The sequence below is a fragment of the Clytia hemisphaerica genome, unplaced genomic scaffold (genome assembly GCF_902728285.1).
Source record: "Clytia hemisphaerica strain Z4C2 unplaced genomic scaffold, Clytia hemisphaerica genome assembly, whole genome shotgun sequence".
NCBI lineage: Eukaryota > Metazoa > Cnidaria > Hydrozoa > Leptothecata > Clytiidae > Clytia > Clytia hemisphaerica.
This window is the reverse complement of record NW_027104338.1, coordinates 512540-536445: the sequence shown is the minus strand read 5'-3', so window position 1 is coordinate 536445 and position 23906 is coordinate 512540. Positions and strand designations below refer to the sequence as shown.

The 23906-nt window shown below is 36.7% G+C and overlaps 1 protein-coding gene across 15 annotated transcripts in view; it reads left to right on the top strand.

Annotated features, from left to right (window-relative positions):
- The window catches only part of LOC136817980 (fibrillin-2-like), a 47555-nt gene extending 25701 nt beyond the window's left edge, over positions 1 to 21854 (top strand). For all 15 annotated transcript variants that reach the window (XM_067074336.1, XM_067074343.1, XM_067074337.1 and 12 more), the window contains 20 exons: positions 101 to 644; positions 927 to 1163; positions 2267 to 2485; positions 3034 to 3244; positions 5337 to 5461; positions 6237 to 6500; positions 7178 to 7339; positions 8225 to 8377; positions 8899 to 9099; positions 9605 to 9859; positions 10295 to 10819; positions 11018 to 11227; positions 12051 to 12209; positions 13012 to 13272; positions 13784 to 13876; positions 14785 to 14949; positions 15620 to 15877; positions 19110 to 19252; positions 20369 to 20516; positions 20869 to 21854. In XM_067074336.1, coding sequence (XP_066930437.1) covers positions 101 to 644; positions 927 to 1163; positions 2267 to 2485; positions 3034 to 3244; positions 5337 to 5461; positions 6237 to 6500; positions 7178 to 7339; positions 8225 to 8377; positions 8899 to 9099; positions 9605 to 9859; positions 10295 to 10819; positions 11018 to 11227; positions 12051 to 12209; positions 13012 to 13272; positions 13784 to 13876; positions 14785 to 14949; positions 15620 to 15877; positions 19110 to 19252; positions 20369 to 20516; positions 20869 to 21056 — 4521 coding nt within the window. In that variant the 3' untranslated portion in view covers positions 21057 to 21854. The remainder of the gene's footprint in view (positions 1 to 100; positions 645 to 926; positions 1164 to 2266; positions 2486 to 3033; positions 3245 to 5336; positions 5462 to 6236; positions 6501 to 7177; positions 7340 to 8224; positions 8378 to 8898; positions 9100 to 9604; positions 9860 to 10294; positions 10820 to 11017; positions 11228 to 12050; positions 12210 to 13011; positions 13273 to 13783; positions 13877 to 14784; positions 14950 to 15619; positions 15878 to 19109; positions 19253 to 20368; positions 20517 to 20868) is intronic.
- The last annotated feature ends 2052 nt before the right edge of the window (positions 21855 to 23906 follow it).

Below are 23906 nucleotides of genomic sequence, written 5' to 3'. Positions count from 1 at the left end.
TTTTTCCTTGAAAAATTTAATGCGAAGAAGTGGGCAAAAAATTAACACGATTTTGTTAGCAAAGTAGAAAAGACTATCTTTCTCATTTATCTTTCTTTAGAGAGCAACATTCCAAATGGTGTTAGCTACGGACTACGATTTTACGTACCTCTATTACAAATATTACGACATTGAGTGGAAAGAAGTTTCTAGCTTGTTCCGAGTACAAGCCGGTTACATATTTGAGAACGCCGCTACACGCGTCACGCAAATTATCAACCCTGAGATTTCTGCAAACGACGGTGACCGACTTTCTCTTCACAAAGCAGTCGGAAACAAAAACGAAACCGGGCTGTTTTTCTATAAACTACACGACCCACAGACACCAGTTAACACAGGAAAATGTATCGATTGGATAGCAACTCAATTCAAACCAAAAGTTTATAACACAACCTTGACAGACATTCTTACTGATGATAAAAAACACCGTAAAGTTGAATGTCCGTGCAAACTACAGCAAGCCCAACAAGCGTCCGCCTATAAACGCAATCGTTTGTTTGAAGTCAACATTAAATACCGTTGTTTTTACCGTAAAAGGCTGTACAAAGTACCCACCATGGATGATATGTATATTGGCACCAATTGCTGTTATGAAAGATCCTCAGGTATTCTTATAGTTTTCTCGATCTCTGGGAAATTAAGCTTTACATGTTTTCATGTCTGGTTAAGTTACGTGATTTTCTCATTATTGAAGCAAACGTTTGAATATGCAAAGGCGTTTCCTTACGTAAATGGGACGTTTGCTTCCATAATGGCGGAGTTAATCTTTAACAAAAGAATGGAAACCCTTTCTATATAAAGAGGGAATTATCGCCTATTACTGGGAAAGTAAATACGAGATGACTTCTTTGGTGATTTGCCTGACACTAAAAGATTTTTTGTTTCAGGTGCCTTGATTCTGACACAAGTGGGTGAAGACCTGCTGACTCAGAATCATTTCATCAAAAGTACGTTGACCAATAAACAGATGAAGAAAGGGAAGAATCGTAAACCAGCACTGATCAAAGGTATCTCAGAAGATACAGAAGCTTTCCAAGAATGTTGCATCAGATCTGATCTTTGTGACCAATACACAGAACGAAGAAGGATACCCACTTGTAAATACTTCAAAAATCCCGCTAGAGGTAAAACGCCCGGCTTTACATTTTTCTATGTTTGGCTCTAGACTCTTTCATTAAGTATGTCACGAGGAACGCCTACCTCGTTTTCAAACTATCAATATGGTTATTGATTCCCAGAGGAGTTTATAAGAAGTTTACTCTATTTGTAAAAGTGACACTTGAAAACTCGGGGGATTCGATAATCTTAGTAAAGGTTTCAAAGTGCGAGACAGTCGTACTTAAATAATTCGCCTGGATTTTTGTTGAAATTACAAAAATCTTTCAGAGGTAAAAATGCTCAGCTTTACATTTCTCTATATTGAGCTATTTCAAAAAGAACGGTCTAACCTCCTAATTGAGGAGGTCGTTTATGGAAGGTCAATCTTCCACTTGGATTTTCGCCGAAATTTCCTGTCAGAGGTAAATAAAATGCACAACTTCTTCCATACTGCGTTTAATGATTGATTTCCTAGATATGCAAGTGGGAAAGTTTATTTTAGCATTTCGAGAATTCTTGTCGCGTATCGTTCAGCTGCTAATGTTCGATTCTGTATCTCGCTAGAAAATTTTCTGGTACTAAATCATCGGAAAACAAGATACCATTGCATTGAGGTGGCAATTTCACAAGAAGCATTTCGCGTGCCAAAAATAGATTATTCCCCATTACAGAGGCTATTGAGGCTTGTGTGAAAATAGCGAGTTTATGTATTTGCACTTTTGAGGACGGTAAAGTGACTGAAGCGATTTGGAAAAACCTGCAGTTCTGACCCGCAAAATCGAGGACGGTAAAAGTGCTGATTTACCGTCTTCGTCACTGAAAAACACACATACATAAACTCGGTAATGTCGCTCAAACAGGGAATGGTGCTTAACATTAACAATCCATACTTCGTAGTGCTTTTCTGTGAAGCAGAGTTTAGTACAGGCTACGAATCTCCGAGCCAGGATCCTTTTATCTCCAATTCATGATATGCACCCTTGCAATGTCTTCACGCGTCGCATTGCGTAACATTACGTAATGCGTTGTTGCCGCCATGTTGGGTTGAATAAAAAATCCGCGGGAAAAATGTGTGATATACGAACCATTCCTTCATTCACTCTTAATATCCTCTGTTTTTCATTTTTAGCTGTGACTTTTGGTGATCCTCATTTAAGAACATTGGATGGTTTTCAGTATACATTCAACGGTCTCGGAGAATATCTATACCTCAGTGAGACAGCCAACAATTTGGTCATCCATAGTAGAACGTGCATCATTGCGACGGGTGGAGCCGCCACGGTATTCTGTGGCTTCGCTGTTAATGAAACTGATTCATCTTTGTTTGAAGTCACTCTCAATATGACAAGTTAGTACAATCATTCTTCTGTTTTCAAATTCTTTATATACAGCCCCTTCCTGGCTTGTTAGTTTTTCATTTTTAAATGCCCCCAAATCCACTTTTAATTTGATTTGGAACTAGATGTCATAAGACAAGTACCTGTATTGTGTTTTAGAAATACTATCCCTGAACAGCACAGCAGTCGGCCTCCCCGTTTATAAAAATTTTGGAAATCTTCCTGTGATTAATTGTTTTCACAAATAGTCAAATATGAGAAATTATGATCTGAAGCTTGTAGCACGGCATTAAAAATTGAATTATGGGGAAGGATGTTCTGTAACAGAGTGTATCTCACGTGTAACACCGTCGTTATCTAACCTTACTTTTTTTTATCAATTTGACTGTCGACTGAAGAATTGAAATGTCCAAGCTCTATGCTCGTAATTTGGTTATGATTCAGATTTCTTTAGTAAACTTCGCTTCTAAACTTGGAACTGCTTAACTAAATACATGCAGTGAAAATATTTTTAACAATGTCATTCTACAATCAAAATTATATGTTTGTTATATTTTAGCTGGAGTCACTCACTTTTTGATCGATAACGTGGAACAATCATTGAACGAGAGTTTCGAGATCACTGCTCCCGATGATCTCACAGATATCACTCACGATAAAGCAGCGCGTACGATCACTTTCAGTTTCACGTCAGGGAATGGTTTACTCATCGAGTGCAACCTTGATCTCTTACAAGCAAGCCTTTCTTACGAAGATAATGACGTTGAAAGGTAAACCTTAGTCTGAATCGTAGACCTCTACAAAACCCCAGGTAGTATAGGATATATCTATAAGCAGCACGAATGCCTTAGTGGATGCAAGCAGCCTAGGTAAACCTAAGACAACATTTGTGAGATCAGTGATATCCTAATAGTGATACTACGTTCTTTCTAAGAACAGGATAACAACACAAGGCTTTAAGCGCAAAAATTTAAGAATATTTTATTCTTCTCAAGGCATTGTGGGCTCTAGACTATGTTATAGTCTGCTCTAGACTATGTTATAGTCTAAGACGAATCACTATCTAAGAAAAAATCCCAAAGCCAACAAAGAAAATTCGCAAACGGGTTTTTTTGCCGAAAAGAGTTAACAGTCGGTAGAGTTGCCGATTTTTTACCGTATACCGCCATACCGCCATTTTCCCCACCTTTACTATCATTGTAACGGATGATAACATCGTCTATGTGGGCTCCAGAAGATGCGATCGTTCTTATATACAGTTGACGCTCTCTAATTCGATCTTCAAGGAGAATTGGATTTGCATCGAATAAGGGAGCTTATCGGATAATAGAGCGTCGTTTATGAGAGTTTCTTGTTGACGGGCACTTTAAATTTCATCGGATAAGGGAGCCTATCGAATAGTAGAACGTCGAATTAAAGAGCGTCAACTGTACTTATTACATTCTAAAATTAAGAACATTTTAAGATTGAATACCCAAACAGTTAAGGCACTCAAAGGCTTTAAACAATTTAAAAACAAACACAAAAAATAAGAATAGTTGAGTGTCCGCCAAAATATACTGGTTCTTATTAAAAACGCATAGTTACATACATATTTTTCAAAAGAATTTTATACATAGTTTTCAAATTTTCAGATTGAGCTTTGTTTGCTTTTTGTCATTAGTTAAATGTTCGATTGTGCTTGTACAATGAAATTTTGATTAATTGATTGCGTTTGATTTACAGCCTCTTTCTCTAATTCGAACCACTGTCATTTGAATTTTTTCATAATTCGAACTAAAACGTCGGTCAGCCCACAGATCTGTAAAGCCCGAAGGGCTAGATTTGCGGCTTTTATCGAAAAGTGAAGCCTAGGTTTGGAAGGATTTCCTACCAAAGTCACGTGACTAAAATATGCAATTTCACCGGTTTGAGAGATGTGAAATAGCGTTTGCCGCCTACTTTTTTTGATCTCGCGCTCCGAAAACAATTAAAATGCTAGATCCTATCCATCGGCACGAAATTTGAAAAGTCAAATTTTTGCTTCACTTTTTTTTGCTGGAGAAAGCTTAAGGTTGCCTATCTAGCTCTTTGGGCTTTACAGATATCTGTGGGTCGGCCCCTTCAGCTGGAAAGTGGTACAAAATGACTTCTCCATTTCTTAAAATTGAGATAGAGAGACACTGAACACCGCCTGGGTATTATCCTTTTATTAATTGTGAGGTCGATTAAGATTGTCTTCTTCTCAATTGCATTTTCCTGCAGTGAAGGTATTGTGCTTCTTTAACACTCTGCCTTGTATTGCTTGAGATTCGAACATAGTCCATTGCGGTACAAGTCTGCGATCGGAATCTTCACACTACCAGTGGGATTTTCCAGAAAAAAGATTGAATATGGGGTGGGGGGTGGTGAGATATAACATTTTTTGGAAATTTACCCCCCGGACAGCAGGTCTTAGCTCTAGTTTAGACGGCTCCCTTTTCGCCCTGCCTATTCTAATTGTGAATTAAAGTGGGCTTAAAGTGGGCTGTCTAAAGTCAATGCATTGCCCTCTTTTGACGTCAATGCAATGTCTTCTTTCAATCTTTTTCAAGCAAAGATTTTAACTGCCAACTTTGTGCCCGCTTTCTGCCTACTCTAACAATTAGAATAGGCAGGGCAGAAAGTCGGCCGTCTAAACTAGAGCTTACCCCCGGACAAGCATTAGTTGACCCCCTGGACACTCAAAAATACCCCCAAACAGAATAAGTTTACCCCCGGGTAAGGCAAATTTTGTAGATTTTTACTACCCCCGGACACTATCCTCCACCCCCATGTAAGAACATTCATTAAGCTCAAATTAGAGAACGATAAACTCGGTATACATTGCGTATTTTTCCACAGGAACACACGTGGTTTACTTGGCTTCAGTAATGAGAACAAAGATGATGACTTGTTGGCAAGTAATGGTATCACGTTGTCCATCAATTCTACCGAACAAGATATCTACAATAATTTCGGAGAAAGCTGTAAGTGCTTTACCTGCTCTCAATAATCGGTTTTCGGGAAAATTAGTCCTCCTGGTAGTGATAAACTAACACAAACTAGAAATGGGTTGGCGGCAACCAATCTCTGTAGGGCGGGAGGGTGTTAAATGTCCGTGCGCTTTAAATGTGCACTAATAGTTGTTTTGCTTGTCATTTCTCAACGAATGCTTCATTCCTAACTTAACTTATCATAGTACTCTGAATTATCTTTTCAACGGTAAATGATAATTTAGATTTGAAGCATTGGTACGGAGACCTCACTTTTCATATATCGCCGTTTAAAATTTTTTTCTGTGTGTCTGAGCATAAATTTTGAGATTAACCCTGTTTCATGTAGATCTGGCCCTCCTCACTATGCAAAAAGCGTCAATCTCAAATTTAACGTTAGCTAGACTAGCTTTCTCAGACACTAATTTTGTGATTGGCCCTGTTGTTTTGTCAACGGCGATATTTGGAAACCCGATAATAATGCGATGGCGCCACACTTTTGCCTGGATTTTTCCACTAACTCTTTGATGCGACTCTCAAGTTGCTGATCATTAAACATAAGAGATAATGAGTGCAATTTTGTGAATCTTTGATGTGATCCGCGCTGAGCAGTACCTTGCGCACCGCTGCTGGCGATTGCTCCAACTTTGTGCTACGTTATTTTTTCACGGAACTGCTATCGCGTTAAGTACAAAATATTTATGAAATAAATTTATTTTCTGCAGTGTACTTTAAGATTTTAAACATTGTATTCTTTTTCAATTGTCAGGGAAACTAAGCTCGTCAGAATCTTACTTCAAGGACCCTCAACCAGGACAGGCGGGATTCGCGCCCCGCTTTTTTACGTCCAACTTGACGGAACTCTTCAATAATAACCAGACGCTGGTTGACATTGCCAAAACGTTGGTGGATGTGAATAACCTTGAAGCTAATAAGGAGTTCTTGTTTGATTTGGCCGTTTCACAGTCACAGAATCTGGCTGAAGAAGGAAAGACATTCAAAGACGTAGACGATTCACTGGTCACCTCACTCAGTAAGTGGATATCTTGACCAATTGACTAGATCAGACTTCCCATATTAAAGGATGCATGTCCAGTTTAAGAATAAGATTTTTTGATCACTTTGTTGGACAATTATGTTTTACGTGTTTTGTTTTGATTCGAAGTGACGTCAGCTCTTCTTTAAAATTCAAGTGACGGTGGAACGGAAAAAAAGCCGTGTACGTCTGGACAAGCGCAATGTGATATGATTGGTTGACGGTTGAGCCAGTGTGAACCGAATGGGATCTGCATATGTTATAATTTAAAAAGTCTATCAGTTATGCATTGTTCGGTAGTTAAGGTCTGGGGCAACTTGGAACAGATTTCATGAAATGAAACATAAACGAGTCATAAACTTTGTTTCAAGTGGTCCACCCGCTTCAGAGAAATCTCAACAAAAAAATATTTTTGTCACCGTCACGTAAATACAATGAAAAAATAAAAAAATTTCTACAACTTAAACTGTTGATGGATTTTTTGAAAACTTTTTTGTTCCAGAAACCAATTTGTATATGTTTTATTTCATTTCAAGGGCCACCAGCAACCTTTTCATAAAAGTGAAACTTTTTTGCGTGTTTCAGTTTTAAAATGTTTCTAATTGATGAAAAATGTTTCAATTGGCTCCAGACCTTTATCATTGAGACTACTATTTTCTTTCTTTACTTTACAGATCAATTCCCTCCACTTATCTCTGGCCCAGCATTACTAGATGTTACCTATCAACAGAGCAATTCTTTCCAGATTGACGCTTTCTCAACGTTCACTGATAACCTGACATATTCACTGGAAACAATTCATTCGAAAGCTTTCAAAATGATAGACGAAAAGACAGGTACTTCATTTAGTTTTTAATGCGTGTTATAAAATACAGCAATACATGTAATATAGGATAATACGATAACTGTTAAGATATAATGTTAGTTTGTATAGTGTTGTTATACTAAAGGGCTACATACACTACACAATATATTGCCAGGTAATATATTGAGACATGTTGCTGAGGGCCTGTAATATATTGATAAAATATATATTCACAATATATTGTAAGCTCAAATTTGAAATATTTCAACAATATAGGGGGATTATTTACCAAAAGAAAATTATTTTCTTATAATAGAGCACCTGTTGTTTGCTTTGTACATTACGGTCCGCAATATTGTTCGTTAATACATTGTGTAGTCTAATCTAATGAAATCTTTTAAGGGAGTGGTCAGAAAGTATCTACTAGGGGGTCAATATAGATTTCAAATGTACCAGCAGCCAGTGGTGTATCCATCGGGTGGGGTAGGTAGGGCGGTCGCCCCCCCCCTGAAATAAAAATTGACCAAAAAAATTGACCAAAAAAAGTTTTCCCAATAGAATGTGAAGGTGCTGCAGTTTTTATGAACTTATTCTGGCTACCTTTGACCTTTAAGGCCTCATTTACTCCTTTAAGCTGTTTGACTTTTTCTTAGACCAAAGTTTTCGCCTGCGGCAAAATCCTTCATTCTATTGTTACCTACCAAAAACAACTAGAATCTGGTGGACGGTTAAACGAAAAAGCTTAAAATTAAAATTACCATATACTACCAGGGCACTTAATCCCGCCATTCACTCTATCAAGAAATTTAAGTTAGTTACCCCAAGATAAAGATGCCACTGGCTTAGCCCACACCGTACTCCCTAGTAATAAGTTTACGATAAGAGGAAATTTTCACACAAATTCTTTTTACTACAGGAACCTTCCAATTCACACCACAGTTTGCGAACGAGACCGTTCTTTTCAACGTTGTCGATTATATTGGGAATGCTGGGACATTTAATCCCAAAATCCTCTACTGCTATTGTCTCAATGGTGGCACGTGTATTGATAACGTCCAATCAGAATTAGGTATGACTATTCTATTCTTTTTCTGGAAAATACTAACGAGCAAGGCGAACCATATTTTAGAAAAAGTGCATCACAAAGCAAGATGCTAAAAATCTCGGAGTTTAATGTTTTTATCGCTAAACTCTAATGTTTGACTGGGTTTGGTTTCCATAGGAAGTGTGTCCAGTTTTTAAAACTGTTTTTTAAGAAGACTTTAATTTACTGGTAGACACATCATTTTTACGGGGAAGTGAGTGGACAGTTAGCCTACATAGTGTGTAAATGAAGACAATATATCTGTGACCTCTAGTAATATCATCAGATGAGAACTAAAGTACACTTAATTCGTGATATGCATCACTGCAATGTCTTCAACATCACACCATAGACTGAACAGCTGATTGGTTGTAAGTACCGTAGAATCAGCTTGCAATCGGTCTGTGATATATAGAAGACATTGCAATGGTGCATATCATGAATACGTTAAGAATCTTACTCGATGTTTTTAATAATTTTCTTAATCCATCATTTCTTTGTTCCAGTCTTGAATGTGAACTACAAAACATGTTTGTGTCCTGGAGGCTTCACTGGATCTAATTGTGAAACCAATTTACAACCATGTCTCGATATCCCATGTTTCCCTGATGTCAAATGTACAAACAATCTGACCGATCCCACGGCTCCTGTTGCCCAGTGCGACCCCTGTCCACCAGGGTTTGAGGGCGACGGTCGAAAGTGTTTTGGTAAGTATCCAGGGATGTGGGCACCTTGGTTTTGCGTGTGCGCAAGTGGTAAGAGAGATTCATCACGCCTTGCTTAAAAGGTTGTTCTAAACCAACGTTTGATGTAATATTTAAGCAGGTATCAACTAAAACTTTGAGTAAAAGTGTGCAAGGGTCCGAAAACATGCAAATCTTTTTTCTGTTAGGGTCGATTTTTAAAGATATTTTTTTCTGTTCAATGACATGTGTACACCTTGCAACCTAGCAGCCCAAGTGTAGAACTAAAAAGTGAACGTCCCTTAACGTAGCCTGCTAGACGAAGACCGCTTTTTTACCGCGATTTAGATATAAAAAAATTGGTTTAGTGGGAAGGTACCAGCTATTCTTAAAGGGGATCAGCCAGTTAAACTTATTTACTTGATCCACCTTCTTGCAAATTAAACGGATGAATCAAAAGGAATTTAAGAGATCAGTCTATATTTGGTACCATTCCCATATCATTTTATATATTTTTTATTTATTTAAGATATTGACGATTGTAAGACAGAAGCTAACGACTGTGGGCAGGTCTGTGTTAACTTACTCGGCTCTTTCCGCTGTGAATGTAACCCGGGTTTCGAATTGGAAACAAACGGAAAGAATTGTTCAGATATCGATGAATGTGTTCGGCAGCCGGACATTTGTGATGCTGATGCTAATTCTGTTTGCTTGAATACTGTTGGATCATATAGTTGCGTGTGTAAAACGGGTTTTAGAAGAGACGAAAATAATATCTGCTCAGGTAAGGCTGCGTTTACATTTCGCTTTACTAAGGGCGGTAAGCATTGTTTTATAATGCAATTTAAGGCTTTGTTCCATATTGTTGGTGCCCAATTATACAGGTTTCATTAGCAGTTATGGCGCCAAAGTAAGTTAAAATTGACCTATTAAGAGAAAGTTTTTGCCCTTAAGAATGATAAATAAACCAAGGGAAGAAGGTTTTCATAAATCATCATACATTTCGTCTACAAATGTCAACGAGTGTCTCATTAATCAAGATTTTAGCTGAGGGCATCATGGTACTAGTTAAATGATGATTCATTTATTTTGCTCGCCTCTTCTTTTTCTGTTAATTCTAATGAATTTATTATTCTAGACATTGTAGGCTATTCGGTTGTCTGTTATTCGAACTGTATTTCTGATTTATTCATTTTTCTCAACAATCGGATTATTTTAGACATTAATGAATGCGCGGAAGGGACGAGTGGTTGTCAATACCAATGTTCCAACACTGTCGGATCCTTCACATGTTCATGTCCAACAGGGACAAACCTCAACACCACTGACCTCAAAACTTGTATCGACATCAACGAATGTCTCGCCAAACCTTGTGATTCAAATGCGGATTGTGAAAATGTGTTTGGGTCTTTTGTTTGCCAGTGTAAAACGGGCTTCACCGGAAACGGAAAACAATGCGAAGACTTGGACGAATGTAAAATTCCCGTACAGATTGAGCTAGGAATCACCTTAAATTGCAGTCAAATTTGTACAAACAACGTTGGATCATATATATGCTCGTGTAATCCAGGCTTTACTTTGGGAACGGATAAACACACGTGTGTACCCAACCCTAACTTGTGTTTGATTGACGGGGGTAACCCTTGCGATGAAAATGGAGAATGTCTATTTGATGCAATCAAGAATGAAACAAGTTGTAAATGTATTGCTGGATATAGAAATATCGATTCCATCACTTGTGAAGGTAGGGGTGAAAAGGACTTAGTTCATGCAAAGATACTTTAAGCTAAAACTAAGCTAAGTATTTTTTAGTTTTTCAAATTGTTTCAGTCATTCTTCCGTTCGCAATGTTCGTGATTAGTCTTTGAAGCACATCGCTTAGTGGATTGTTTTTAATCCTAGATCTCTAAAACTATTTCATTCACTTAACCCTACCCTACAGACATCAACGAGTGTAGCACGACGAATGGTGGTTGCTCACAAACATGTACAAACAAACCTGGAACATATGAATGCTCGTGTAACTCGGGCTTTACTTTGGATGTCGATGGTAAAACGTGTGTAGATATAGACGAATGTTTAACAAATAATGGAGGTTGCACACCGATACTTCAACTTTGTGTCAATACTCCTGGATCGTTCAGATGTGAAAGTAAGTAACTGAGCAATGGTGGATCTGACGGGGCTCAAAATTTATGATGGAGAATTTTTTAGCCATACTCCTTATATGGAAATGAAGACTCTCCGTCGTAAATTTTGAACCCTCCTTCACAGGTTCGCTACTACTGAGTTTTATATATAGAAACCCTGGATACAGTTTCTCATTCCTGGCTAACCAAAATTTTTGATTGGAGTGCTAGATCTACTTTTCCTCGAATACTTTTAATGGTGTCGGGCCGTTTGACTTTATAAGCAAATTTTTAACATCGCAATGGCTTCTTTACGAGTACCATATTCACTACTGGCTACCAAGGTTTTAATACACCTTTTCGACCGTAGCCGCCAATTGCCGCACGGGCATTTTTTGTCAGCTTTATCCCACTAAAACCGTCCCAATCCTTTTTTTGCACCTGCAGACAAAAGTAAAAATGTGTCATAAAAGGATTAGATGGAGGTTAGGGGGATAATTTAGATAATTAAGTGGCACGTGCCTGACCGAGGGACTACGGTCGAAAAGGTGTATATGCGCAGAGGTATTACTACATTTCTCACTGATTTTCCATTACAGATGGATCTAGCTCTTCGAAGTTTAAAAAGAAAACTTTTGTCCCCATGCATGTTCCACTGAATTCTGCACAAAAAAATTGGGAAAGGACTAAATCATTGGAATGTATTTCATCCCTTAAATAGAAGCCTCACCAAAATTTGTACCCAGTCCACCACTTAACAACACATAGCCTCTTCCTCAAAATCTTAGCCCTGTTCCATTTTCTCAAAATTATATCGCAATTTATAATTCCATTTTCTCACCACAGATAGAACGTGGAATGAATGGACGGACTGGGGAGAGTGCAGTCTCACGTGCGGTGGTGGTGTCCGTAATCGAGAACGGACATGTCCGGTGGGATTACCGAAAACCAGTTGTCCGGGAGAAGCAACACAAACAGAAGCATGTAAAACACAGCGTTGTCCAAGTAAGTTCATTTTGATTAGCATTATGTACAAGTATTTCAATTATACATTTCACTAAATGATTGTCTCATCAGGATTTGTAGCCCCTTGTTGCCTAGTCTAAATCGCGGACCTTTACAAAACAGCCTGTAGTATAAGGAGCATCAATCCGTTAGTGGATGCCAGCAGCTTGCATATTTTATACATAAGTTGTACGGCTCAACTTGGTTTTCAATGATAGATTGAAAGTACCACTTACCGCCGGATCTTTGGAAAAATAGGCCACGCAAAAACCAAAACAGGTGTTATTTATAATATGCAGCATTGCGATGTCTTCTGACATCACGAACCAATAGCTGATTGGTTGCATACGACGTAAAATCAGTCAATACGTCACTTGCAACCAACCAGCTGTTGGGTCCGTGGACGACATTGCAGTGATGCATATCATGAATATATTATCGGTCATTAGAAATGGAGTGCAGGGCTTATTCTTCTCTAGCCTTCGTTCATATCTCAAATCAATCTCCCGTACAAACTATGAACACCCTCCTGAATGTTTAACTGACACCAGTCAATCCTGTTTCACATACTCATTGATTCAATGACCTGGGTTTTATTCTTTCTCGGCGACGCTTCCATAAACTTGAACAACTTTCCAGTCAATTAGATACACAGATCACTGAGAGTTAGAATAATTCAATACTTAAATCTTGAAGGGGGTTGCTTATTAATAGATCAAATTTCTGAGTAGGTTTCTAACTTCGACCAAAATCCAAAGAGACACTTTACTTACAATATTACCTTGATTTTCTTCCTCTTTAGCTGTCTGTGAGAAAGGCGAAGATACTTGCAATAAAAACATCAGCGTGTGTACCGACTCCGCCGACGGCCTAGACTTCAATTGCACATGTAATGCAGGCTACATAAACAGTACACCCAAGACGTGCGTTCCTTATTGCGGTACCTCGCTTGACACGTGTGATGTCGCAACCACGACGTGTAGAAATACCCCAGGTGTTGGACGACATTATGAGTGCCTGTGTAAACCGACCCTTGTCCAAGTCAATCCAGATCGTTGTGATAGTAAGTATCCCTATTCAGAGGTCATTTTACAGATGTCTTTTATAAACACTAGATAGAGCTTATTAATATTTTCCAAGCCACCGCAGTCGAAGCAAATAATGCACCATTTTAACAAAAAAAGTAGACCATACGGTTTGGTACCGGTAATTTGGTCAACAAATTCTGGTCCCGAACTGTTGTTCACTTTAATAAAAGGTGGCACATTATTTCACTTCAGACTGGGACGAAGCAGCTACGTCTAGTGTTTATATAAAATACCTGATTTGTGTTTTTATCGAAGAAAACATTCGATTTGCATAAGGAATGACTGAAAATCAGGTTATTTTAAAAAGGGGTGATAGAGTGCCAAAATTTAAATCATCCAATAGTTATAGTCTTCTAAAACAAAGGTATCAAAGGTTATATAGCCTTCCTAGTTTTTGGCTGTTTGACTGTTTGGACAATTTTTTACTCCACCACGTTTCATAATTTAGATATGTAATTTTTGAAACGTTTTTTTCCTTTTCTTCAGCAACGTGTAATGCAGGAAAAGATTCTTGTAACAAAAACACAAGTCAATGTTTTGATTTGACTGACGGTGGATTCAACTGTACTTGTAAACCAGGTTTGTCTTCAGTGTTACTCGATCTGCCATTTTGCTTATTCTGTCTCTGATTTTAAGACGCCCCTGCTCACAGACCCGGGGATTTTTTTCACAGCAAGTAGGGAATAAAATTAACGAACCAAAACTCGATGGGGATTGATATTCCCATGTTTTTTATGGCTGAGGATTTGAAGTCCATTGTTTCCGAGCCAGAAAATTCAGCGAGGATGAGAAAATAGCACCGTCCCAGCTGGCACACAACATTGTTTCAACGTTTATTTATCGTTCACAACGTCCATATAACGTTAGATGAACTTAAAACAACGTTGTGTGCCAGCTGGGGTGTTTTGCAGTGAGAATTTTGTAATCGGATTATTTAAAGCGGGCATTTTCCACTGGGGACGATATTTTGGCTAATTTTCCACTGGGAAGATGTCCTATACCTAGTGGGTCTGTGCGTTTTCAGCTTATTCTCTCTTACACGAATTAAACCCCTGTAATTTGTAAATGTTTTCATGTTTTTATCTATTTGACTGGAACTTAAAGGACTTATATCCTGCCATTTGCTTTATACACACCATTTAAATTTTTTTGAATAATTCTCTCCTTTATTTTGCTTCGTCAGCATAGGACGCGCCTATTCTATATCATAAAAAAGAATCTTTATATTTTGGAAGTAATTCATCTGATTTCGTACTCATTGGTGAAATTGGTGAAATGTCCAAAATATATTTTGCAAAACTTCCCAAAATATACTTTAAAAATAAAAATTCATGATCTACGTTTTTCTATAAGAACTTTTGAAACCTTAAAAGATGTTCTTATCTTTTGAGTTTCAAGTCATCTTAACTTTTTTTCATTATTTTAACCATCGAAGCCTTATGTTCTTATATAATTTGTTCATATAAAAAACACGTTTTCTTTTTTAGGATATATCAATAACACACCCAAGACATGCGTTCCTTATTGCGGTACCTCGCTTGACACGTGTGATGACGCAACTACCACGTGTGTCAATACCCCAGGCGTTGGACGACATTATGAGTGCCCGTGTAAAGCAGGTCTTACGCAAGTTAACCTAGACCGCTGCGACAGTAAGTTAGCATTCATTCATTTGATTTTAAGTAAAAGCTTTTTACAACCCTGTGGGCGTTTTTACGCCTGAGATAATATAACGCCCGTGGACGAGCCAATAATTTCTTCTGGACATTATAACATTATCCCTTAAACTATGATAACTTTCCTTAACTTCTTCGCTATGTCGAGTTTTTTTCCTTTAAAAAGGCTTGGAAGTGAGAATTGGCCAAAATGAATTTAGTGTGCTAAATGACTTTAGCACACTATAGTAAAATAAAGCCATCCAAAATTTTTGAAGCCTTCTGATGCTCTTATTTAACTTTTTCTCTCTTTTTTTAACCTAAAAATGTTCTGTCGGGTGGTATGTTTATTTTGGTGTCGTTAAATCGTTTTTATGACTTATACTTTTTTATAAGAACCAGTAAACTTTTGATGAGGCTCGGCTGTTCTTATATTAGGCACTTTAAGCCTCAAATTGTTCTTATCCTGTTCTTATTTGTAGGTTGAAATTTAGGCATTTTCAGCTTCATACCCTATTTTACTACTTTGACCTCTAAATTGCTTAAAATTGAGTCATTCCCAGCATCGTTCTAAAACTGTTCTTATTTTTTGGCGATTTTGAGTCTCATTGTTCTTATTAAAAATTGTGCTTATTCATGCAATGCTTCATATATTTTTTCATTTCAGCAACATGTAATGTTAAACAAGACACTTGCAACACAACAAACACTGTTTGCACAGATATCGCTGACTCAGCAGATTTCAATTGCACATGTAAAGACGGTTACGTAAAGGTTGACGCTAAAACGTGTACAGAATATTGTAATAAAGCGGACACGTGTGATGACGTAACTACCACGTGCGTCAATACCCCAGGCGTTGGACGGCATTATGAGTGCCCGTGTAAAGCAGGCCTTACGCAAGTTAACCTAGACCGCTGCGACAGTAAGTTAGCGTTCATTTGTTATTATTATAGGTAAAAGCTTTTTGGACCTACCTCCGGGTACCCCGGTGGAGGTTCTATAAATTAACCCATGTCCGTTCGTCTGTTCGTTCGTTCGTCCGTTCGTGCGTCCGTCCGTCTGTTACCAGCTTTTCTCAGGATTGGGTTTTTTGGACTTTGTGCAAAATCCTGTCATTACTTTTTTCTGATTTTTTGTACAAAGATGGAGGGCAAGATTCTCTAAAGAATGGCTGAAGTGGTTTTTCCCGGAAAATTCTTATTCGCCTTAAAAAACGGATTTTCGTATTTTGGGGAAATTCCCTTTAACCAAATAAGAAAATATAGCTTTTCTCAAAGTTGACTCATTATTTTGTTGTGATTTTTTGCACAATGATGCAAAATGGCAATGCCTAAAATGTGACGGAGCCCGATTTTCGAAAAAATATATATTTGGGCAAATTTGGGCCAAAAACTGCCTAAAAATAGGGTTTTTTGGACTTTGTGCAAAATCCTGTCATTACTTTTTTCTGATTTTTTGTACAAAGATGGAGGGCAAGATTCTCTAAAGAATGGCTGAAGTGGTTTTTCCTGGAAAATTCTTATTCGCCTTAAAAGATGGATTTTCGTATTTTGGGGAAATTCCCTTTAACCAAATAAGAAAATATAGCTTTTCTCAAAGTTGACTCATTATTTTGTTGTGATTTTTTGCACAATGATGCAAAATGGCAATGCCTAAAATGTGACTGAGCCCGATTTTCGAAAAAATATATATTTGGGCAAATTTGGGCCAAAAACTGCCTAAAAATAGGGTTTTTTGGACTTTGCAAAATCCTGTCATTACTTTTTTCTGATTTTTTGTACAAAGATGGAGGGCAAGATTCTCTAAAGAATGGCTGAAGTGGTTTTTCCTGGAAAATTCTTATTCGCCTTAAAAGATGGATTTTCGTATTTTAGGGAAATTCCCTTTAACCAAATAAGAAAATATAGCTTTTCTCAAAGTTGACTCATTATTTTGTTGTGATTTTTTGCACAATGATGCAAAATGGCAATGCCTAAAATGTGACTGAGCCCGATTTTCGAAAAAATATATATTTGGGCAAATTTGGGCCAAAAACTGCCTAAAAATAGGGTTTTTTGGACTTTGCAAAATCCTGTCATTACTTTTTTCTGATTTTTTGTACAAAAATGGAGGGCAAGATTCTCTAAAGAATGGCTGAAGTGGTTTTTCCTGGAAAATTTTTATTCGCCTTAAAAGATGGATTTTCGTATTTTGGGGAAATTCCCTTTAACCAAATAAGAAAATATAGCTTTTCTCAATGTTGACTCATAATTTTTTTCTGATTTTTTGCACAATGATGCAAAATGGCAATGCCCAAAATGTGAAGGAGCCAGATTTTTAAGGAAAATTTTTTTGGGCAAATTTGGGCCAAAAACAGCTTAAAAAGTTTTTTGGGCCTGAATGGTTTAAGTGATTTTCGTATTTGGGGAAATTCCTTTTTACTATTTTACATTATTCAACACACAAGCTTTATTTTTGGACCTACCCCGGTGGGGTGGAGGTCCTATAAATTAACCTGTGTTCGTTCGTTCGTCCGTTCGTCCGTTCGTCCGTTCGTCTGTTACCAACTTTTCTCAGGATTGAATCATAGGAATCTTTTGATTTTTGGTCCAAAGGTGCAAAATGGTGGTGGCCAAAATGTGAGGGAGCCCGATAATCGATAAAAAATTTTCTTGGGCAAATTTGGGCCAAAAAACGGCTAAAAAACGGGTTTTTTGGACTTTGTGAAAAATTGGATCATTAATTTGTTCTGATTTTTTGCATGAAAGTAGAGTACCATCATAGGTAAAAGATGGCTCAAGCAGATTTTTGCAAAAAAATTTTGTTGGCTGAAAAAGAGCATGTTTATCTATAAGAATCACTATTAATAAGCATACATCAATGTTCTTAGTCAAATTACTCAATTTTTTTATGAGATAGATGTTTTTTTGCTCATTAGGGCTTACTTTTGATAAATATTAGTGTTTAGACATGAAATTTTGGCTGCTTGGCGTTTTTTTATAGAAAAACTGGCCAAATTCGATATTTTTTTATAAGCACATTATCAATTACTTAGGTATTGCCTTTTTTCGAGATTGGCTCTTTCATTCTTTATGAATTTTTGCACAAAGATACATAACTATAAGCCCTCGAATGTGACGCAGCCCGATTTTCAAAAAAAAATGTTTTTGGGCAAATTTGGGCCAAAAACCAGCTAAAGAACGGGTTTTTTGGACTTTGTGAAATATTGGATCATTGTTTTTTCTGATTTTTTGCATGAAAGTAGGTAAAAGATGGCTCAAGCAGATATTTGTAAAAAACGAATTTTTCAGCTCAAAAAACGCATTTTTATCTATAAGAATCACTAAAATAAGCATACATCAATGTTCTTAGCCAAATTACTCAATTTTTTCGATGAGATAGATGTGTTTTTTTGCTCAAGAAGTCTTGAATATGAAAGAATATTTCAAGAGCATGAAATTTTGTTTTCTAAACGTTTTTTTTATAAGAAACAAACGACTAATTTTAATAGATCATCACTGTTTATGTTCTGAATGATTGTTTAATGGTCACGTCACGTAGATATCAATTATATATGTGTTAAATACATAACCAGGTAGGTCCATAAAAGTATCACTTGTTACACCCTTAATGTCGTTTTTACACCAATGAAAGTCAAGACTTTGCTTTTAAAAAAGTCTGATTTGGTCTAAGCTGGTCTTTCTTATTTCGATATTTAAAATGTTTTGAGGGAGTTATCCTCAGAAAGACTATTTGTCTAAATCGCTTCGCTCAAACGAATATAACGTATTTTCCGTATGTAAAAACTGTGGAATAAAATCATCTAACATTTGTTAAATATATGCACTATCGTGTATCGGTTGAATAGAAATGACTTGGTGATTCAAAATATAAAATGCATATGCTGTTCTGCCACCCAAATCTCCAGAGTTTATATAGTTGGAGAGAAATTCTTGATTTCTTCACATACCTTACGAATATTACTAGTCATTTTATTAACACCAGTTGAAAAATTTCGTGTTAATAAAAACCTCCTTTAATTAAAACCAGCCATTGTTTCCTTGAGAAAGCAGAAAAATTCGTGTTAATTTCAGATCGTGCAAATTTCAAGGCCGTTGAATACTTGACTAGTAATATTGTTGTAATAAGGTATATATTGTTGTTTTTCTTTCTAGCCACGTGTAACTTAGAGCTGGACAACTGCAATAATGTGACCAGCATTTGCGCTGACATTACAGGAAGCTCTGATCACACATGTTCATGCAAAGATGGTTATGTACAGGATACTTCGAAGACATGTGTTGAATATTGTGGAAAGGTAAGATGACCAAAAGAATAGCAAATTCCCACTGGAACATTTGTCCAAAAAATCTTCCCCGGCTGAAAAAATTCTACGATTTTTTCCCCACTGAAAATCAAAAAATATTTTAATCATCACTGCAAAATATCAATATATTTTCTCTATTCCCACTGAGTTTTAAAGGCAATAAAACAATAAAATTCAAATCCCCCATCATGAATAATCTGGATTTCCTGGTTGAAAAAAAATCCTACCGGGTCTTTGAGAAGGGGGTATTTCTAATGACACTCACGAAGTTTCTTAGGCAGCCGATGTAACACATCATTACTCACCTTTTGAAGCTGAACAGACTACATTCTTGACTAGCTTAAGTTCATTCGCTTTAAAAGGGTATTACTTCTTGTAATACCCTTCCCTTTTCAAACTAATGCTTCAATTGGGCTCTTCCAGAAAAAATCCGTTCATGGGGAGTGGAGGATGAATTGTCCAGGGGTCTCATAAAAAAGTCCTGAAAATGGTCCAGGGGGTAAATCTGCGATATCCAGGGGTAAATTTTGGTTACCAGGGGGTTAAATTGATGATCTTCCATGGGTATAAACCCATGCCCATGGGGTGAAAAAAGAAAATGTCCAGGAGTAATTCATTGAAAAAATAATATATCATCTATCCCCAATAAACGGATTTTTTCTGGAAGAGCCCGTTCTTGCTACTTTATGATTCTAATGAAACTCATGACCTTCACTTAAAAGAGCCAACGTTTAACGCATTGAGAAGTCCTGTTTTTGCTGTGCTTTCGCTTCAACGGACCGCCTTGTAGAGGCACTAACTTTCGAGGACTACTGAAGTGGAATGGTATAGTACCGTAAGTTGGTCTTATGTCGACATCCCTCTTCTAATTCCGACACCAAGTTTTAGAGATAAGACTAATAGTAAGGTTAGAATCACTGATAGACAAAATATTTTTTTTCCTCTCTGGCGGCTAAGCAAAGAAATACAGTTTCCATAAGTGATTCCGACCTTTCTACTATTCCTATCTCTAAAGAAGGTGTCGAGATAAGAAGAGGGATGTCGACATTAGATCAAGTTACGGTATAAACCAGATAATCAATATTTTCAATAATCCTCTCATTTCAGGTGGACACTTGCAACGTCAATACGACAAACTGTACATCAACACCAGGAGATGGCCGCCATTATGTTTGCATATGTAAAGATGGTTTCGCGGCCTCCACCAACGATTCTTGTGTCATCCCGCCCACGCCAAAGCCAGGAACTGGATCAGGTAGGTTTTCTACTTTCTGACTCTTTTCATATCAGGGGGTATTTTTCAGACTCAGTAGATCTTAAAGTCATCTAAGAAAAAATTCGTTTAAAACCTTGTAAATAATCTCAAAACTTAAAACTCCAAATAACTTTGAATTTTTAAATGCCTACTTCACATGTTTTACATTATCAATAATTACGAATAAAACTTGGATAAAAGCTTTTCGACTTGCGCCCTTTTCAGTATCATAAGCTAAAAACATTTCCGAAAGTTCAGTAAAAAAAAAATTCCAATTATTGAATAAATTGTAAAAATGTTAATATTGATTAACTTCAGCTCTAATTATCAATCTTTGTTTTATCTTTTAAAGGTGCCGACGAAGATACGATCATCATCATTGTCGTTGTTTGCGTCGTTCTCTTACTCATCATCCTGATCGTCGTGATCGCTCTACGATATCGCCGCAACCAGGGATTCGCCCCTGAAGCTGGTGTCGAAGAGGTCGGTGGGAGTGGCTTCACATCGAAGAAGTACGATAATGAAGGTCTCGACGATTAAGAACTTTGATTTCAATGGAAATGAACTGAGCTTGCACTCGACGTAGTTTTAACATTCATCTAATGTCCATTTTACGTACTTATAATGTTCCATGAAAGTATGATAATAATCATATGATTTTAGATCTTGGGCCTGTAGGTTCCTTTTAACCAAAAAGTCGAATCTCGTTGTTCAATTATTTCCCAAAGTCAAGAAGTTCAAGTTAAAAAAAAGTCTTTGATTTTACCAAGAAAATAATAGAATAAAATAATTATCATAACGACGGCAAAAAAGTGAGGCCAAAATAGTTACAGGTTTTGCGCAGGACTAAAAAAGGTTTTTTGCTATGTGCCACAAAAGTCTTAAACCATTTGATTATACATTTAAACAACGTTAAGAGCCAGCCGGTTGATTGGGTACCAAATCGTTTTTGGAAGTTCAAGAACTGGCAACGCTAATGATGAGATGTCTACTGTTAGTTGTAATATATGTCTATTGGGCTCTTCCAGAAAAAAATTGTATATAGGGGTGGAGGATATAACAATTTTCAGCGATTTACCCCCGGACAAAGTGACTTTTGGATCCCTCCTGGACAAATTACCCCCGGAAAGAGCAAATTTACCCCCCGGACATGGCAAATTTTGGTGATTTTTCACTACCCCCGGACAATATATCCTCCACCCGGGTTATACGAACATTATCTGGAAGAGCCCATTTCGATAGGGGAAACCACGTACCTTTATATCCTTGTCTTCTTGACCAACCGTTTGTAACCATTCAAAAAATAGGGCTGTGTGTTGCCGAAGTTCAATCTGCATTTTTTTATCATTAAAGAAAAGATCAAGTTAACAAAAATTGTCAAAACGTTTTGCAAGAAAAAAACGAAAATTTTGGCCTAAATTCCTTTCAGATATTTGTTTTTGATATTTTTTTGTCTTGTTTTTCATATAATTTTTGATGATTTTATTTAAAGTAATATTTTAGTTGAGAACTATGAGAAGATATTTTAGCCCAGAAAATTTTTTTTAAAATTTGTATCAAATTTATTGAGTTTCTTTACTTTGACCCAATGTTCCGACTTTATTTGTAATTTTTGTATCTCTTTTGTTCTTAGTTATTCTATGTAATAAATATTCTTGTCATTTTTTCGTATTTTCACTTTGTGTCAACTTTTTTCTAGGCGTGAAAAATGCTTTGCACTAAATTTAATTTTTGAAATCTTAAAATCATCCATTCAAGATTATCTTTCCAACGAGGTATTACCTACAATGTTATCCTTTTTTCCAATTAAGATTTGTGAACTGCGAGAAATTCTTTTGGAAAAGACCTTAAAACAGTTTGGCAAAAATGAAGATTTATCAAAACTTGGTTCGGCTCTATGGTCGGCACTGAATTCACAAAAATCCAAATTCAAAAGAATAGTTCATTTTAAAATACTATATCTTGTTTAGAAAGTGAATAAAAAAGTCTATTTTGTCTCGTCTCGTCATTTCTTCTTGACCATTGCCTTCCAAAACTTTTAAGAAAAAGATAAATTACTCCAACACAGGAAAATCTTCACCTTTTTATTTTTATCATTATTATTATTATTATTCATTAGCTCAAAATTATCTTTTCAACAAGTTATTAATTTTATTAGTCATATGTTTTCTCACTTCAAGAGCAATCTTTTCAAAATTTGCTGTGATTCCTGTAAATCTGTAATATCCGGATTCAACGAAAGAAAGAAAACATAATTCACTTTTTTTTCTCTCAAAATAGAAAAATGTGTTCAAAGCAAATCAGATACCTTGTTTCTTGTGCGCGCCCTTCCATATTGACGTAAGTGGCGGCTTTCTCAGTGTACGCAGCTCCTGGTAAAATGATGTCTGCCATCGATGCTCCCTGGTCCCCATGGCTACCTACAAAGAGCAAGTTTGAAATATTGACTGGTTGCTTGCATAATTATGGCAGATGGTGGGGATCAATTTGCAAAGAAAAAGATAAATAATACGACTCGCTAATTAGTTAACGTTTGCCTAAATGTATTTTTTTGTACAAGTACTTCTGGCGATATCACTTAGTGCCTAGCATGAGAAGCTTATTGTTTTGTAGCATTTCTTCCTAAGTGTATCCTTGTGTAACCTTTGCCATACATAAGTTACATGATACAGTTGTAATTTTTCAATGTTGATATAAATTAATTTTTCAAGTTTGTCAAGAAGGGAATACTTCTTATTTGACTGATCGATGATTATAAATGGTTACAAAGTGGTGACGATACCTTGGTAAACGACAATGCAATCTTTGGGAAGGTTTGCTCTCGAAATCTTTCCACTGTCCTGTAAGGAAAAAACAAGTATCGAGTATTTTCAAATTCGAAACGGTCAATACAGAGAAAATGTTTTTGGAAAGCTCTTAATTTGCGGGGACTTTAGTGCCCTTCAAGAGGAGTTGTTAATCAATATCCATTGCTAATTATATCTAAAAATATCGTACTGTCCAAAACATCTGACAGATCTTTCTGCGTATGAATTATACGTATTCGTGACCAATTGGTAGTAAGCTGCAAGAAAACGGACAATAACTTATTTATGAACACATCAAATTCGAATAAACTCACGGCGCCAAGAAGATACAATAGTTTTGGTGATCCAAGATTCTCAACTCCTGTTTTGTAGCCGACATCTAAAGCAGCAACTTGACTTGCAACCTGGAATCAAGTAGTATGAATGATTCAGAATTTTTTTGGCTTATCTCAGTTTGAAAAATCATATAACATGGACGAGAAATATTAAAAACAACATGGCATAAGAAATGCTTGGTCATCACTTAAGGTAATGTATTACCTGGAGTTTATTAGATATTCTTGTCATTTTTTTTGCATTTTCA